Source organism: Protopterus annectens, chromosome 2.part2, assembly GCF_019279795.1.
Source record: "Protopterus annectens isolate FY-2018-M chromosome 2.part2, PAN1.0, whole genome shotgun sequence".
NCBI classification, from domain to species: Eukaryota; Metazoa; Chordata; order Ceratodontiformes; family Protopteridae; genus Protopterus; species Protopterus annectens.
Window position 1 is genome coordinate 568,085,693 of NC_056730.1, and position 19,846 is coordinate 568,105,538.

Below are 19,846 nucleotides of genomic sequence, written 5' to 3' on the forward strand. Positions count from 1 at the left end.
TGAAAGTGCTTGTTTTATTCTAAATAGTTGCCCATAACTAATGTAATTTGTTCTAAAGTGCACTTTTCATGCTGTAAGCTGGAGCAGATGTTTATATTGATCAGTTTGTTAGCACTTGTTAGTATCTGCTTTTCTAACAATAATGACCTCCCTGATGCAAACTGCTTGCATGGGAAATATTTACAAGTGAAGAGCTTGGTTAACTTTTGCAAAACAGAACATAGAGTAAAGGCTTTGGATCTGATGTCACAGGTGAGTATAATGGAGGCAGGTCGTCTTTTCAGCTTCTGAGTTAACACTGTGAATGGACTTTGTAGTTTCTGCAGTTCTGCATTTATTTTAGTGTGTGTTTAGTTTGTTAAATTCTTTTCTGGCACATGCATAACTATACTACACTGGACGAAGTCAGTCATAGGAAAGGAACAAAATACTCTTACAACGCACTTTAATGGTCATGATTTTATCCATCTAGCTGCATTTCAGTAGAAAGGAGACTATACAGCATTTCTTTAACTTTTTTATTTTATTTCCAGTATCCCACTCCTCTTGAGCAAAATATCACTGCAGTAAGGACTGCTGAGGAAAATACAGGTAAGCATATGTAGTAATATCAGGAGGAGGGCTGTGTTGCAGGGGAATATGCATCTGTTACCCATGCCATAGGAGTAATCCTCAGAATGCTGACTAGGATTGTATATTTACCTGATGACTGTATGAGATTATATATTTACCTAATTACATCAATGTTTGATAATTACATAAGGTTGCATGCATCGCTCCTGTTTTGAAAGTAAATTAGGAGCGTTATAGTTAATTTTTACATTTTGTGTAGATTGTAATGTTGGAGTGCGGAAGTAAAAGTATTGCGTAGTGGGTGTAGTTTACTGACCATTCACTGGCTAAAACTGTTTATACTAACTCATTAATTGTGTAACACTTTTCATGCAAAACGTTACAAAAGGTTTTGCGTAGATGGTGCCTAGACAATATGAAATGGTTGAGCGGATGACAGCAACAAGAATGCACTTCTGTGTCAGGACAGTGTTTGGAAATGTACCTGCTTTATGGGAAGGGGAATGTTTGCAGAATATTTAATAATGGTTTATTTTTTGACCTAATAGTTTGTAGTTGCATACAGCTTTATGGGAATGGGAATGTTTGCAGGGAATTGTAATAATGGTTTATTTTTTGACATAATAGTTTGTGGTAACATACAGCAATTTTCCAAGACACAAACTTACCCTTTGATGTAAACACAATATCTGTTGCCATCATGCTATTGTTGTTGCTTTGCTTAAGGAATTTGTAGGATAAATACCAGTCAGTTCTGGGGTGGATGTTAGCCTAGTTTGATCTTTCTAAGCCATTGGGCACCCTTAGGTGCATGTAGCTGTAGCCTCATATGGGGCATGTTAGGAAAAGAGGCCACTCTGTATGCCCCATTCTGTTATTTTTTTGTCACCTCAAGTTGAGTGTTCAGTCTGCCTACCTTTGTTAGTTAGTTGCTATCCAAGTCTTGATCTTTAACAGTAAATGTAACTTGATTTTACTTTCTTTTCATGTTTGATAGTTTTTACATTTCCTAAGGTTTTGCAAAGTTTTAACATCCTAAGGGAAAATTGGTAACCGGTTCTCTTTTGCTGGCATCAGCTTCCTCATAAAAATTTCCACAACAGAACCCTAATGCTAATAATTATGAGTGTTATGCTTCTTTAAACAGGACTCTAGGTAGAATTGCTAGGAATTTACTAGCCTTTTTCTGGGTAATAGAATATTAAATCTAACATAATCTGGTCCGTCTTTGTCCAAATATTCAGAAGCATGGCACTTGAAACGTTTGTATGCCCCCCCCCCCCACCAAAGTGCTGCAATACACACACACACACACACACACACACACACACACACACACACACACACACACAGTAGATCTTTACTGCTGCTTTTAAAACTCTCACAGAAAAAAAGGACTAGGCTTTTTCTTCGTTTCCAACAGGAACATTTCTGCATTTTCAGGATGGTAGTTTTAGGAGCCATTGGATGAGGTCCTACAGAGAAAAAAACGCATCTAAGGAGTTTATTCTAATCCCTTGTAAGTGAATGAGATTATAGTATGACAAAGTCTGTGTCAGACATCTTCTTGAATCTAAATTGATAGTCATTGTGGTTGAAGGACAACACACTAGAATTTCTAGGAAGGATTGTATTTCTTTGCTCTCTGAGGTTGAACTAGGCAGGTGAGCATGCTACAGACCTCCATCTGTTGGGTCTTTTTGCTCCTTTAGGTCCAATCTTATCCCACCACAGCCTTTCTTGTCACTGTAGATATTTACTTTAGGAAGATGAAAGTCATAGGTAATGGTGAGTCTTGTCCCTTCCCCATCTGGTTCTAGGCAGGTAGTGACTCTCTTTAAAACCACCCTTTTCTGAGTCCTTATTAAATTGCTGATCCTGATGAGTTTGGTAAGTGACTTATAGGCACCAGAGTTGACACAGCAGTAGGAATGTTGTTGTTGGCTATCGTCATATTCGGGGCAACAAACATTTCTTTTGATTTCTCCTACATTGATGAGACCAATGATGTAGGTTGTACTGACTCAGAGTTCCTTCAGTGATGAGCTTTGTTTCAGTCCAATGTCTTGGAAGTGAGACATTAATAGGACTCATAAGAGTTTCAGCACAGTTTAGTATCTTGGCCATCAGTGCCTTGTGCATACCAAGTTGAAGTCAACTTGTGCACCACTGCCCTTGGAAATGTTTTGAAAGTCAGTTTCCTCTGCTTTCGAGCCTTCAGTCTTGATGGGTTCATTGCTGACTTCATTTCCTGGTGACCGAGTCATTCACTAGCGAAAAAAACACTGAGAGAACTCAAAAAACACAAGTCCTTTATTGAAATTTAATTTGAAGTTTAGTACTTTCATCCTCACAAGAAAGGACTTCTTCAGAATTAATGCAAAACTTTCAGTTCGCTAAACAAACCTCTGTTTGACCCCCTAACCCACCAACCAATCAAAATTGTATTTCCAGGTAACACTCATTATGTAATTAGTACCTGTAAAAAAGTTATTAGGGAACATGCATAACATGTCTTGTTTTTTTAATTACAATAAAATCATAAAATACTTATGTAAATCCCAAATATTTAACAAAAAAAAAATGAATATACAGTGCATTAGTTAATCAATGAACTCTTAGGCATACCAAATTAAAGATTCACAATTTGCACTGAGGTGAAGTACACGATTGTTAGATATCTATTTTTTAATCCCTGATTCCTATGTTGCATTCAAAAGTAATTGTCAGTATATTTCCCTGTATTCCTAACAATTAAAATTTTTAACCTAGCAGGTGTAATTGTCAATGCAAATTTTGACAGACTTTTTTTTTTTTTTTTTTTTTTTTTTTTTTAAGGTTTTACTTTTGCGCCCGCGAAAGCTTTAAATATGGTAGAATTGTTGCTGGAATTTACGTTGTGTAAGAAACTCAGCTTCCAGTTTGTTTTCTGGTGATGAACCTGATTATACTAATTTGAACTTGAAAAGAAGTAGTGCATAAAGTACATCCTTTGTTACCAACAATATCACCCATTGAGGAGATGTGTGAACATGATTTATGATTTTTAGTTGATAAAAATCATAAAAATAGTACAACCTTACCAGAAAAGAACAGAACCCCTTATTTAACCCTATCAAGGAACACCAACATTAGGATTATGAAACTTGACAAGTGGGATGTGGTGGTAATTATTAGCAGTTTAAACTACTTGTGGGAAAATGTTGAAATATCTGAATAATTGTGTTTTTATAGGTCTATTGCTAGGAGCGAGATCAGTGTACAGTATAGCAAAATTGATTTTTGGCTTAGTGACTTGAAATGAGATTCTCGGTTATCAAATGATTTTGTACAGTTTTTTGATGTTAAAAAAAACAAAAAAAAAAAAAATAAGGTACCTATGATTTTTGGTGTCCCAAAGACTCAAAAGAATCCATATGATCCCCCTTTATGGCCTATACTGGCATCTCAAGGGTTTAAGACTGTGCCTTTAGCAATTTTTGTAGATTGGAAACTAAAACAGTTGATGATATGTAGTCCAATCTCGGCTAAATTCTTACCCGTGGGTTCAGAGCCTAATGTCGGCTCCGACTCTGCCAAAACGTTTCTAGCTCGAAGTCTTTCTGTTGGCTGGGCTAAGATGGTATCCCATGCTGCACTGCTGTATATCCCCAGATCTCATTTGCCGCTCGTGTAGCTCTGACGTGGTCTCGCTCTTGGCTGTGGCTAAGTACCCTTTTTCCCTTCATTATTAGATAATTGGTTGCAAACAAAAAGCTATTTTAATAGCTATTGTGTGTTCTGGTCTTGTATGGTAAAAGAGTTTGTGTTTGATCGTTCTATGGTATCCCACTAGCTGTTCCAACAGGCTAGGCCTGTTTCAGTTAGAGGATTTAGTCTGTCCCTTGCTTCCTTGTGTTATTTCTTTTTACAGGTCTTAAACCGTTTAAATTAGAGGTTTTAGTCTTCCCCTCCTGTGTTGTGCCAAAGGATCGTTTTAGTTAGAAATCTTGAGGTTCTCGTTTGTGGTAGTGTTTTTCCCACCTTGTGACTGTTTTACTGTTGGTACTGTTTTCAGTTATTGTTGTCTTTGGTGCTTTATTGTAGCTAACTATGTCCAAAGATTCTAAGGAGCACAAGCCCTCGGGCTTCAAGAAATGCTTGAAGTGCAGCTATAAGATGTCCATTACCGACGGACATTCTGTCTGTGTGTATTGTCTGAGAGCAATCCATCTCCAGGAGTCGTGCAGTTTCTGTCATGCGTTTAGTCCGAGAGTTCTTCAGGAAAGGAAGAATAAGTTGATTTTGAAGGGACTTCCTTCGAGGAGGGTCTGGAAACTGCTTCAGCTCCAAGACAAAATCTTCGAAATCTAAAAAGAGATCTCCGGCTCCGTCAGTCTCCTCTGAGCCACCGGAGAAAATAGCAAAGTCTGCTTCGACATCCTCGGCTCCATTGTCCTCGGGGCCGCAGGAAGTGTCTGAGGTTATGGAACAGGCATCGGCTCCAATCATTTTGGAACCTATTCGGAGCCGATCGCCTAGCATTAGGCCAGCATCACCTCCTCGCAGGTCCCCTTCGGAGAGGAGGTCTCGATCTCCCTCTCTATCCTCTAAATCCTCCAGGACCTTATCAGATGTGAACATCGATAGAGTGGTGCAGAGACTCCTTCAGTCACCGTTTTTGGCAAAATTGTTCTCGGCTCTGACTCAGTTGGCTCCGGAGCCCATCCTTCAACCTCCTTCGATACTTCCGAGTGTATCTCAGCTTTCGGAGCCGGAGTGCTCAGCTCCATGTGATGTCCCTAGGTCGGTTCCGACAGCCCCTCCTGGCTTATCATTGCCGACATCAGCTCTGACCCCGTCGGCGCTGTCCACGGGGTTCAGGACTCAGGATTCTTTGGTCGGACCCGAGGGAGAGGCTTCGGGACACATATCGGTTCCTAGTCTCCCCCTCGGTTCTTCGGTGCGGGGAAGTCTGACTCCTGTCGTGGTTTTGGAGGCTGGTCGCTCCTTGGACTCTGGGACCGGCCTTCGAGGCCATGCGGAGTGCGCTGGCCAAGTCGACAGCGGCATCATGTGGGTCACTCAGTCTGTCCCCTACTACACCGGTGCAGGTCTCTGATCGCCATCTATCTCTTGACAGCGGAGCCCCAACGCCTCAGGGTACCCCCATGAGTGGTCCCCACATTTCTGAGGGCTCCTCAGAGTCCTTGCCTGAGGAGCCACCCAGAAAGAAGACGTGCAAGAGGAAGCACATAGATTCCCAGGATGAGTCTCTCACATCAGACACCGACCTCGAGGAATCGGAGGGGTCCCCCAAGTCCCTCTGAGGATGTTTCTTTCTCTGACATCCTAGAGATTTTGAAACAAAGAGGTGACTGACCATCCAAAGCCCCCTCTGAGGAGGAGTCGGTCTTCCTGAAGGCCTTTGGTGCTCAGCCCTCCACCTCCTGGGTATCTCCACCCTTCAACGAGCTTCTGGATTTGGTCTGTCAAAGGGTTTGGGAAACCCCTGACTCTGTGGAACCAGTCCCCAGAAGACCCAATATATTTTTGTCTGCTCCTCCTGTTAAGGAATTTCAGCGGCCACTCAGAAGGAATTAGCCGAGAGTTCTTCCACCGTCCATCCTCCTAACAAGGAGTTTAGGACCATGGACCGGTACGGGAAGTGTACCCTTTCTTCAGCGACCTTTACCTTATGGTCACTGAATTATTTATCTCACTTTACACGGCTCCAAAGAGATCTCCTCAAGGAGCTTGGATATACTCTCACAGGTAACATTTCTGAGGCGGTGACCCACGACGGTCAACGCTCAGATGTCTACCCTCAATTCCATCGTTATCTCCTCCATGAGACTGATCTCATATGCAGCCGATGGAGCGAGTAGGGCAGTGAGTTCAGAAGTTGCTCTTAGGAGACAGGCCAGGATGCACCTTTGTCATTTCGCGGAGGCCTTCAATTCTTCATTCACCGATGCCCCTTTTGATGGTTCCTCTTTGTTCGGAACCAAGGTGAAAGACACCCTCACCAGGTGCAAGCAGGAGGGAAAAACTCTGTCTGCTGTAGGAGCCCATTTTTCCCTTCCCTCTAGGCCTTATCCCAAGGCCCAGAGGGGTGGCAAAATGTGGTTCAAAAAATCACAGAGGTTTTTTCCTGGTGCACAAGGTGAGCCCCCCTCCAGAGGCAGAGGAGGGGGTGGTTATTCTGGGAGACGCTGCCCTAGAGGCAGAGGAGGCCCCACGCAACTCAGGAGACCGCGATTCCTTTCATGGTTCTCCCTACCGCCGCTCCTGATGGGAGGCCCGACTGTGCGTTTCCGGAGCCAGTCGGGGGTCAAATCTCGTTATACCTGGAGGCCTGGCAACACATCACCCAGGACCAATGGGTTCTACGAATAATTTCTGGAGGATATGACATCCCCTTTCTCGTCAGATCCCCCTTCAGTCAAGAAAACCCAGATGTTCCACCCAGTGAAAGGGATTACGCAGCTTCAGAAGTTTCAAAGCTGCTAGAAAAAGGAGCCATCCAACATGTCCCCTCAGACCAGATCGGATTAGGGACTTACTCAAGATTCTTTTTGGTGCTGAAAAGGACAGAGGACCTGATACCCATATTAGATCTCAGCCAATTGAACACCCACGTGCAAAAGTCCAAGTTCCGAATGGTCACATTGCAGTCTATTCTCCCATTGTTGGGAAAAGAAGTGTGTATGTGCTCCATCGACCTCAAGAATGCTTACTAACCACATCAAGATGGACAGGGCATCCAGAAGTCACCTACGCTTCCGGCTGGGGGCCAGTCATTTTCAGTTTCGAGCCCTGCCCTTTGGTCTCACCACAGGGTGTTTACCAAATGCATGGTAGTGGTGACTGCTCACTTGAGACGTCAGGGATTCCAAGTGTTTCCATATCTGGATGACTGGCTCCTTACTGCCACCACCAGGCATCTACTAATTCAGACCAGGAAAGCTACTATAAACCTATGTCAACAGCTGGGCATCACATTGAACTGGGAAAAATCTGCCTTGTTGCCCTCACAGCGTGTCACTTTTATAAGCGCAGAACTAGACACCACCCTCATGCGGGCGTTTCTACCACAGGAAAGAATCAGAGTCCTGTAACAACAAGTTCATGCCTTGCTTCCCCTGAGAAGAGCAAAGGCAAGATGGGTCCTCCAACTATTAGGGACAATGGCGGTGACGATTATGTTAGTCCCTCTGGCAAGGTTACATACGAGACTGATATCCTGAACACAAAGTGCTTTATTGGACCAAACCACAAAGCAAAATCACAACGATAACCACAAAAAACACAAATGGCATCAAGGAAGGAGTAGTTCAACTCAATTCCTTGATGCCATTTGTGTGTTTTGTGGTTATCGTTGTGATTTTGCTTTGTGGTTTGGTACAATAAAGCACTTTGTGTTCAGGATATCAGTCTGGTTATTCTTTACCAGTAGGACGTGTTCAGTTTATTGGCATGGTTTGTTACATATGAGACTCCTTCATTGGCTACTTTTTGCCCAGTGGTCTCTCCAACGTCTTCCACTTTCTTACCCTATTCTACTCATGGACAGGTGCAAACAAGATCTCAGTTGGTGGCTTCGCACCGACAACCTGAATGCAGGAAAGCCCTTAGTTCCTGCATCCCCAATTGCCCCGGTGACCACGGATTTATCTAGGTAGGACAGTCCAAGGCATGTGGCAAGAGCACGAGATGAATCTGCATATCATTGTCCTGGAGATGAGAGCTGTGTTACTATTGTTGCAAGCACTTCAGAGCTTTCTTCCTCTCGGGGCTATTGCAATCCACTCGTACAATATATCAGTGGTGTGGTATCTGAACAAGCAGGGAAGAACCAAATCCTATCCCCTTTGCAGAGAGGCCATACGAGTGTAGCAGTGGGCAGTGTCTTCCCAACGTTTTCTGGTGGCAACGCACATTCCGAGGAAGTCCAATGTGATCGCAGACAGGCTAAGCAGAGCTAGTCTGATGCCTTACGAGTGGTCCCTGAACTGTCAAGTTGCGGAACAGATCTTCCGCAGGTGGGGTTATCCTTGCTGTGATCTCTTTGCCAGCCCCCTCAATGCCAAATGCAGCAGCTACTTCACGTTGATCCCCCCTCAGGGGGAGTCACCCAGGGACGCTCTAGTCCATGATTGGCCCTCCGGTCTACTATATGCCTTCCCTCTGGTTCCCTTGCTGTCAAAGGTTATTCAGAAAGCGCAAGCCTTGGGAAGCAGAATGATTCTGATTGCTCCACACTGGCCTCGTCAAATTTGGTTCCCCTTTCTCCATCCCTATCTCATGGACGCTCCTTGGATTCTGGACCCACAACCAGACTTACTGACACACATGTCAGAGCAGCTCCATTCCTCTTTTCGGACCCTCCGGTTGACAGCCTGGCTACTCCACTTCCGTCATTAGTTAGGCTTCATCATTTTTCACCGGGGGTGGTTCATATTTTATCTTCCTCTCATAATCCCTCCACCAGGAAGATTTACTACAGTAAATGGAAGAGGTTTTCAATCTGGGCTCATACCCAAAAGATTGACCCTTACACGGCTCCAATTTCATCTGTACTGGAGTTCTTGTCGATGCTCTTTAACCAGGGTTCAGCGGCTGCAACCATTAGAGTCCAATTGGTGGCGATTTCTACATTTCATGTCTCAAACGAACCTAGTCTGATGGCTCATAGACTCTGTAAGGCTTTTCTCAAGGGCACTCTGTTACTTCGTCCTCCGGTATCGGAACCTGTCATGCCTTGGGATTTAAACTTTGTTCTACAGGCTCTTACTTCATCCCCTTTTGAGCCTGCAGCCACTTGTGATTTAACATTCTTAACTTGGAAGACTGTCTTTTTAGTAGCCATCACGTCAGCCAGACGCATTTCAGAGCTTCAAGCCTCATCAATCAAACCCCCTTATTTGATTTTTCATAAGGATAGGGTTTCTCTCAGACCCAACCCTTCCTTTCTTCCCAAAGTGGTGTCAGTCAGTAACCTTAATCAATCTATTGAGTTGCCAGTGTTTTTTCCCCATTTCTCAAACAAAGCAGAATTTAAATTTCATCAGTTGGATGTACACAGACACTTACGTTTTTATCTGCACAGAACCAAAGACCTCAGAAAATCTGATCAGTTGTTTGTTTCCTTTTCGGAAAACAGAATTGGGTCTCCTGTCTCCAAAGTCACGTTGTCCAGATGGATTTCCAGTTGTATTTCTTTCATTTATTCCTCAAGGGGTAAAGATTTACCGTTCCCAGTGAAGTCTCACTCTATTCAGTCTGTATTTACATCTACAGCCTATCAGGCCAGATTGTGTATGGATGATATTTGTGCTGCGGCTACTTGGGCATCTCCTCACACCTTTGTTACTCATTACAAGTTGGATGTGGTATCTAGGGGCAGGTCTTCCTTTGGTTCTACAGTGCTCAGGAGTATTTTCCACTGAGCCTCCCAGGATTTAGGTGCTAGGAACACTGTCCCACGGATAAGAATGTAGGCGAGATTGGACTACACAACATCAAGAAGTTATGTACTCACCATAACGTTCGATGTATGTAGTCCATCTCGCCTCACATTCTTACTTACCCCCCCCTCCTTCCCCCTTCCTGGAGGATCTGGAGGTTAGGTCTGGTTTCAGAGCCCCCTTCATTCTTGATTTGTTCTTCCTTTCCTTGGGTGTTTTTATGCATGGAGAATGAGTGCTGGGGTTCTCAGCAAACTAGATCTGGGGATATAGAGCAGTGCAGCATGGGATACCATCTTAGCCCAGCCAATAGAAAGACTTTGAGCTAGAAAAGTTTTGGCCGAGTCGGAGCCGACATTCGGCTCCCAACCCAAGGGTAAGAATGTGAGGCGAGATGGACTACATACATCGAACGTTATGGTGAGTACATAACTTCTTGTTTTGGTAGCAAATCCCATTTTTGTACATTTCTTTGGTGGTAAAAATAAAACCTAAGGTACTTAGGATTTTTGGTATCCCAGAGACCCACATGAGTCCATTTGATCCCCCCTTTATGGACTATAGTGGCATCCCAAGGGTATAAGACTGTACCTTTAGGAATTTTTTTGACAGCAAACCTCATGTCTTAAAAGACTTTTGGAACTTCCTTCAGAAGTTGGCCAGTTGAATTTTCACCAACTGTGCTGTTTGTCATCATAGATGTAAAGGAACTTTACTTCCATTCCTTATGAAGAGGGGATGGAATGTTTTTAGATTCTCTGATTAATCAAGCTGACATTTTGAACAGTGATCTTAACTTAATAGAATAATGCATGGATGTAGTATTACATAACAACTTTGCACACTTTGAAGGGGAGTTTGGTCATCAAATTAAAGTTGCGGCTGTTGGGCTCCCTCTCTACCTGTATTTGTTAATATCATGATGTGGATGTGGGAATCACAATTTGCATTCAGTAGTCCTTTTTAAGGGCACATTGGTTTGCACCTTGGGTACCTGGACAACATTTTTTAATATGGACAAGTACCGTGGATGAATTTAAGACATTCTGTACTTGCATCAACACAACAGCTAGGTTTTGGATTTTTAGCATTTTTGTATGCATTATTAAAACGTGGAAGGATAGTGTTTTGAATCTAGTATTTATCACAAGGAAACCTTCTCTTACAGTTACTTGTACTATTCCAGTTTCCACCCTGTGGCAAAAAAGGAACCTAGTTAAAAGACAACTGGTGCATTTTTCAAGACTATTGTCGGACACATGCCAGTTTAAGAAGGAACATTTGTTTTTGGAAAAGCAGATAGCTGTCTTGTTTTTAGGTACAATAGTTAGAGGTTGGAGAAAAAATAATTACCATTTTCAAGCCAATTTTGAGGCAACCCACATTTTGAATTATTGAATCTTAAGACTGATGCTAAATTTAGTAATACAATGGTTTTACCTTTTAGCATCAGAATTAATGAATGTAAAGAAATCTTTAGAAAAAAGTGGAAATGGGTATTTGGATCCATTTGAGCTGTTGGATGAACTTGGTGGTACACCAGCTTTTGTAGTTGAAAGAAATGAGAATATAAACTGTTATCTGGAGAGAAGTGGTAAACATTCTCATCACTATGACAGTAAATTAAATGGCATATTGAAAGGTGGAGCATGCTTGCAGTGGGTTTTGGACACAGTCAACACCACTGGTCATTCTTACCCAAAGGTTATCTCATGTAGGGCAAGGTACATCTGTTGTACAGTTGATGTTGAACTTCTTGCCCTGCATATTATGTTTGGAAGACTGATAGAACTCTTAGGGCTGGGATTTACAAACATGTTCGTACAATTAAAACATGATACAACTCATATGCTCTGTGTAGGCATTCCAGAACTTGTGTTAGTATTAAGAATTTTGTGTTTTATGACTTAGAAAAGGTTGATATGTATGTATATCGTGGGTCTTGGGAAAATCATTTGGAATATAGGTAGTTATACTGGCAGTTGTTTTTGAATGCAACCCAGGAACCAGGGATTAATGAATAATTATCCACCAACAGTGTATTTCCCCTCAGGGCAGCAAAATTGTGAATTTTTAATTATGTATGCCTAAGAGTTCATAGACAAACTAATTTATGCATTGTATATTTTATATCTTTTGTTAAATGCTATGATTTATTTAACTTGTTTGTGATTTTATTGCTGCTTTTCTATACCCAGGATTTAAAAGAACACATTTTATCGATCCCTTGTAACAACGTTTTTACAGGTACTATTTAAGTAGTGAGTGTTACCTGGAAATACTATGGTTTTGATTGGCTGATTTGGGTGTTAAGGGTTTAACCAGAAGATGTGAGAGTGTTCAATCTTGCCGTTTGTTCTTACACACGGGTTCGGAGCCGATCCTCGGCTCCGAGTCGGCCGCATAGCAAAGCTCTGCATCTTAGAGAAGCTCGAGACCAGGCTATATCCCACAATCCTCCCTGCCATTACTCAGATCTAGTTTGCCGCTGCAACGGATCACATCGATAAGAGAGCTCGGACCAGAGAAAACTTTGTTGTTCAGATAAGATAGTTATTGTTCTGTTTAAAAGTTCTTATAGTTATTGAGAATTTAGTTTTTGATCTTACTATAGTGTGTGTGTGTGTGTGTGTGTGTGTGTGTAGTGTAGTTAGTTCTGTCATTGTTTTTCATAGGTTTCCCTTTGGGGCCTACTTTTCTATAACTTATAGCTATATATATTTTTTTCTCTCTTAATTATAGCTAGTGTTTAAATTTTTTTACAGTAAAAGTGTATTTTGCTGATTATGTCTGAAAAAGCCAAGTCTGGTTTTAAAAGGTGTCAGTGTGGGCAGAAAATGTCCATCACTGACAACCACACTTCCTGCGTCTACTGTCTTGGCCCTCTCCACTTGCAAGAGGATTGCTCTATATGCCATTCCTTCAATGGGAGGGTCATGACAGATAGACGCAGGAAACTTATAGACAGGGGACTTCTTAAGCCTGCTTTCCAGGAGGCTTTGGACAAGTCTGTCCAGGCTTCTAAGTCCTCGAAGGGGTCGAAGATGTCGGAGCCCATGTCATCGGCTCCGAGTTCATCTTCTAAAGTTCGTTCGCCGGTTCCACAGACTTCGGGGCCGAGCGTCGAACGTTTATCTTTCACTGAGCCCCAGGTCTTGGAACCGGTGTCGGAGCTACCGCCACCTTCCATTCTTCGGTCGGTGCCATCTTCGGCCCCTTTGACCCGATCTTCCAGACCATTATCCGATACTGATGTGGATCGTGTCGTGCAGAAACTTATGGAGAACACGGCCCTTTCCAAGTTGATTGCAGTTTCCTCCCAATTGGTGTCGAAACTAGAAGGACTCCCTTTATCTCCAACAGGTCCTCCTTCGAGACCCATCCAGTCTTCGGAGCCGGAAGAGGATGAGCCGATGATAGTGGAGCCCTCGGTGCCGAAACCGTCCATTGCATGATCAACACCATTGACCTTGACTCCTTCGGAACCTATAGGTGAGTCGCGGAGTCGACGATCTCTCCTTGGTTCCGGGACCGAGAGTCGTACCGACCTTTTGGTGCCGACTCTCCCTCTCGGGGCCTCGGCGCAGATTGGCTCGGCTCCGTCCTCGGGGTGAGACCCATGGGCCCCGTGTCTGGGATTCTTCCATGTTCTTCGGAACCGGGGGAGTCCTCGACCCGAGATTCAGGGGTTTTTGACCTTATGAGGAAGGTTTTGTCTACACAGACAACCACTTCATCGGAGGCGTCTTCTCCCTCCCCTAAGGAGCCGCGTTTCTGTTCCCATGACACATCCAAAGCGTGGAGCACCATTGCCTCAGCCACCCCCAGAGGGTGCTCCCTGTTCCTCGGAGGCCTCACCGGAATCCCCCTCCGATGAGGTTCCGAGGAAAAGATTGTGCAAGAGGAGGCACTTGGATTCCCCGCAGGAATCTCTAACTTCTGACACTGACTTGGATGAGTCAGAGGGGGTCCCCAAAATCCCCCTCCGAGGATGTCTCATTTGCGGACATCTTGGAGATTTTAAAACAGAGGGGTGATTGGCAGTCCCTAGCCCCCACTGAGGACGAGCCGGTGTTGCTGAAGGCTTTTGGTGCTCAACCTTCTACCTCCTGGGTTACTCCGCCCTTCGATGAATTAATGGATTTGATTGCTCGAAGGGCATGGGAGACACCGGACACAGTGGAACCGGTCCCTCGAAAACCAAGCAAATTTATTACCGCTCCCCAGGACAAGACTTATCTCACCAAAGGAGTTCCGGTTGACGCTATGGTGGTGGCTGCAGCCACTAAAAAGGAGATGTCTGAGTCTTCCTCTTCTGTTCATCCTCCTAATAAGGATTCTAGGACTATGGACAGATATGGGAAGCGCGTTTTTAGTTCAGCGACTTTTTCCATGCGTTCGCTAAACTATTTGACACATTTTACACGTCTACAGATGGATCTCATCAAGGAGCTGAGAGGTACCCTCCAGGGTAACACAGATGCTGCTGTTTCAGATAAGGTAACAGCACAGCTTGACACCCTTACCTCCATAGTGAACTAGTCCATGAGGCTCATCTCGTATGCGGCTGAAGGGTCGAGCAGAGCCGCAGCTTCAGCGATTGCTCTACGAAGACAATCCTGGATGCGGCTGTGCTCATTTGCGGAAGCCTTCAAGTCTTTCTTCGCCAATGCCCCCTTTGATGGTGCCACTCTTTTTGGGCCCAAAGTGAGAGAGACACTAACTCGGTGTGAGCATGAAGGAAAGACTCTGTCTGCTGTCAGAGTCCGTTTTTCCGTTCCATCTAGACCGTACCCCAAAGGGCAACGAAGCGGAAAAATGTGGTTCCGTAAAACTCCGGAATCTTTCCAGGCCACACACAGTGACACCCCCCCCCCCCCGAGGCAGAGGGGGGGGCAGAAATGGAAGACGTCACCCCGGCGGCAGAGGGGGTCCTCAGAACCAAGGCGAGAGGGATCCTATCCCTGGTAAGCCTTTCCAGCATGAACGGGGGCCCGACTGTCCTGCTCTGGAGGTAGTCGGGGGTCGCTTGGCTTTATACCCACAGGCCTGGCTAACTCTCACCTCAGACTCCTGGGTAAAAAGCATTGTAACCAGAGGATACAAAATCCCCTTTATGTCAACTCCTCCCCAACAAAGAAGGTTTCCAGATGTGCCACCCCGTCTGCGAGGCCCAGCAGCAATAGAAATTTCAAAGCTGCTCAAAAAAAGAGTCATTCAGCCAGTCCCGGCGGACCAAAAAGGATCCGGAACTTACTCAAGGTTCGTTTTAGTTCCAAAAAAGACAGGGGACTGGAGACCCATTTTGGATCTCAGCAATCTCAATACCTTTGTGAAGAAGGAAAAGTTCCGTATGGTCACGCTTCAATCGATCCTTCCATTTTTGCAGGAGGATGACTGGATGTGCTCAATAGATCTCAAGGACGCGTACTACCACATCAAGATGGCCAGACCGTCCAGAGATTACCTGCGCTTCCGGCTGGGAGCCAGTCATTTTCAATTTCGAGCCCTGCCCTTTGGGCTCACCTCAGCCCCCAGGGTATTCACCAAATGCATGGCAGTGGTAGCGTCTCACTTGAGATGTCTAGGATTCCGGGTGTTTCCCTATCTGGATGACTGGCTCCTCACCGCCACCACCGAGCCTCATACAAGCCAGAGACTATACAGTCAACCTTTGTTCCCACCTAGGGATTTCCATAAACTTCTAAAAATCTGCCTTACTGCCCTCACAGCATATTTCATTCATCGGAGCAGACCTAGATACGCGCTTAACACTGGTAAAGCTCCCTCCAGTAAGGGCTTCATCCCTCAAGGAACAGGTTCTTCTTCTACTGCAAAGCAGGAAAGCCCCGGCCAAACTGGTGTTGAAGGTTTTGGGACTCATGGCAGCGTCCCTGATTGCAGTTCCTATGGGGAGATTGCACATGAGGCTCCTCCAATGGCTGCTGTTCACGCAGTGGTCGTTCCAGCAGTTACCCCTAACGCACGAGATTCTGATAACAGATTCTTGCAAGCGAGACCTCTCATGGTGGGTGTTCAGTCAGGATCTCACTATGGGTCGTCCATTTGTTCTACCGAATCCGATGGCCATGATAACCACGGACGCTTCCCTGATAGGGTGGGGGGGACTTTTTCAGGGAAGAACAGTCCAAGGGGAATGGTCCAACATGGAGTACAACCTGCACATAAATGTTCTGGAAATGAGGGCGGTGTTCTTGGCGTTGCAACACTTTCAAACCCTCCTACCTCTAGGAACAGTAGCAAGTCAGACAGACAACATGTCTGTAGTCTGGTACATAAACAAACAAGGGGGAACCAGATCTTACCCATTATGCAGAGAGGCCATGAGAATTTGGCAATGGGCAGAGTCCACGGGTCGCTTTCTGATAGCAACGCACATCCCGGGGTCATCCAACGTCATTGCGGACAGGTTGAGCAGAGCCATCCTGTTACCTCACGAGTGGTCCCTCAAACTACAGGTGGCGGAAAGAATTTTCCGCAGATGGGGCCAGCCTTGCTGCGATCTATTCGCCTCCCCGATGAATACCAAAAGCTATTTTGCCCTTCTACCCCCTCCAGGGGATGTCCCCAGGGACGCACTGATACACGATTGGCCCCCGGGTCTCCTATATGCATTTCCACCTACCCCCTTGATTCCCAAATTTCTTCAGAAAGCCATGAACCTGGAAAGTACAATTATACTCATAGCCCCATTCTGGCCTCGACAGATATGGTTCCCCTTTCTTCGAGCCCATCAAACAGAGGAACCGTGGATCCTGGACCCAGTACCAGATCTACTGACACATTCGTCGGGAGTTCCTCACCCGTCTCTTCTATCCCTCAAACTAGCAGCTTGGCTGCTCCACTTCCCCGCCTAGCCAGGTCTGATACACTTTCTCCGGCAGTTCAACGCATTTTGGTTGCCTCTCATAAGGCTTCCACTACAAAACTCTACAGGAGTAAATAGAAACGCTTTGTGTACTGGGCATCTAGCCAACACTTGGACCCCCTGGTAGCTCCTTTACATAAAGTTCTAGAATTTCTATCCATCCTTTTCCACAAAGGAGCCTCTACTTCCACACTAAGAGTACAGTTGGCGGCCATATCCAACTTCCATGTTGGTGAGGACGGTTCTTCTATTATGTCCCACAGGCTTTGTAAGGCTTTTATGAAAGGTTCCTTCCATCTTCGACCGCCCGTCAGAGACCCTTTTCCCATGGAATTTAAATTTGTTATTGTCGCAACTAATGTTGCCACCCTTCGAACCAGCCTCTTCTTGCCTCCTGAAGTTTTTGTCGTGGAAGACTCTTTTTCTTGTAGCGGTTACTTCAGCTCGAAGAGTGTCAGAGCTGCAAGCACTATCAGTCAAACCACCTTACTTAATTTTCCACCCAGATAGAGTTTCCTTACGAACAAACCCGTCTTTCCTTCCTAAGGTATGTTCTGTCATAAATATTAATCAGTCCATTGAACTCCCTACTTTCTTCAAAAACCATACCAGCAAGTTGGAATATATGCTGCACAAGTTAGATGTCCACAGACAGCTAAGATTTTATTTGGACAGGACTAAGGATTACAGAAAAACAGATCAACTTTTTGTTGCATTTGCAGACAATAAAAAGGGCATGGCAGTTACAAAACGTATACTTTCTAAATGGCTTACTGATTGTATAGCTTTTGTGTATTCTAAGTCGAATCAGGCCTTGCCCACCAAACCTAAGGGCCATTCTACTAGATCCGTTTCCACTTCCTTGGCTCATGCAGCTCGCCTGCCTTTGGACACGATTTGTGCAGCAGCCACGTGGTCTAAACCACATACTTTCATCGCTCATTATAGAGTTGACAAAGCCTCCAAAGACAGGACATCTTTTGGTTCCACTGTGCTCAGGAACGTTCTTCCATGAGTCACTCAGGGTGACGGAGCTAGGGACGCTACCCGTGTGTAAGAACAAACGGCGAGATTGAACACTCTTACATAAAGAAGTTATGTTCTTACCATAACGTTCCATGTGGAGTGTTCATCTCGCCTTTGTTCTTACATCCCCCCCCCTTCCCTCCCTCACGTGTTTGGAAGAACGAGTAGGACTAGAGTCTGGTCCACATGCCTTTACCTCTTCCAGATATATTGCCTCTTACCTCATGGGGTATATTTCGTTACCCTTTAGTTAATTTATCAGTGAGATAGTGTCTCTGAATTTTTGTGGCGGTATGTAGCCTTAGCACCTCAGGTTTATGCTTGGTCTGGTTTGCTTGCAAACTAGATCTGAGTAATGGCAGGGAGGATTGTGGGATATAGCCTGGTCTCGAGCTTCTCTAAGATGCACAGCTTTGCTATGCGGCCGACTCGGAGCCGAGGATCGGCTCCGAACCCGTGTGTAAGAACAAAGGCGAGATGAACACTCCACATGGAACGTTATGGTAAGAACATAACTTCTTTTTTATTTAGCTCATTGAAAGCTTTTTTTTTTTTATGCTTCTGAAGAAGTCCTTTCTTATAAAAATGAAAGTGCTAAACTTCAACTTTAATTTTAATTTCAATAAAGGAGCTGTGTTTTGAGTTCTCAGTGTTTTTTCGCTAAATTTCTTTTTTACGGTCATGGTTTACAAGGTCACCAGTGCCGAATTAATTTGGTGCTGTCATTGGAGATGAGCAGAAAGTTCTTGACATCAGCTATTGCATCAGAGTTGCAGTCTTCCTTACATGTGATGTTTCCTTCAGTTGCTATGGCTACTGTTTTGACCCAAGGTCTTCTCTTCTGTGCCCATGAGGCCATTTTGATTTTCTCAGTATCAGGACAGAGGATCCGGTAGCCATCAAAATTGATGTGGAAAATCTGATTATTTTGCTTCTGAGTCCTCCTTAGAGCAATCCCCAGTGAGAATTGGAGGGAAGTGCTGTTGTAAGAGGAGGTACAGTGATTTTCTCCTGATGTCCCTTATCCCACATATGGGTGAGTGAGATGTGGGTGATTCTCCAACATCCCCCCAATGACCCCAGTTGTAGGGAGATCCTAGAGTTGAAGCAAAAATGGGAGAATGGCCCACAAACCTCTCATCTTTGAAAAAAATATCTCACAGGAGATATTGCAGTCTCCTTGATAGACCTTGTGAGGCTCCTTCTGCAGACAGAATTATCTCTGATGTTCTTATATCACTGTTGCAGTATTCATAACAGTAGGGATCCCCTGCCAAGGGCATCCTGACTTCCGGCCAGTATATCAAGACCTTTAGGTTGCTTTAAGGTACGCCTAACATCACACGTATGCTCCTTACGTAACGTAGGGCATAAAGGTGACGTCAGAACATACCATCCTCTAACTTCTTTGCTGCCAGTCTGAACAGCATCTCTGATCATCAGTCTGATTGCCCGAGACATTGCTGGTGTACCTAACTGTTCAGATAAGTGCTGTGTTGGGGTTTTTGCTTATCTTTTTGTAACTCCAAAAAATATATATAAGTGAATCAAACAATGAGGCAGTGTAAAATAATTTATTAAAAGACCTAAAACATTAGCGCTTTCACAGTTAACACACTGCTTCATCAGACATTCAAATACAGTGATTATACATGTAGTATACTTAAATCATAAAATCACATCTAATCACAGAGGCCCACATAAAAATACAATTGAAAAATTTGCTTAACAAGCATAAGCATTTAAGTGGTATCAGCTTAGATATAGCATATACTATGCACTAAGGTCTGTATAACTGGTCATTGTTTTTAGCTAGCCGACCGATTTCTTTTATTTAATGGAACCTTGTCATTAAGACCATATCCTATATCAGGTCTTAGCCTTATTGTCCATTTTGTTTCAGAAATTT

At 44.3% G+C, this 19,846-nt stretch overlaps 1 protein-coding gene across 1 annotated transcript in view; it reads left to right on the forward strand.

Moving 5' to 3' along the window:
- PRELID2 (PRELI domain containing 2) overlaps positions 1–19,846 on the forward strand; it is a 1,431,605-nt gene that overhangs the window by 284,072 nt on the left and 1,127,687 nt on the right. The window contains exon 2 of the mRNA XM_044064028.1: positions 534–591. Within this exon, the coding sequence (XP_043919963.1) occupies positions 534–591 (58 nt within the window). The remainder of the gene's footprint in view (positions 1–533; positions 592–19,846) is intronic.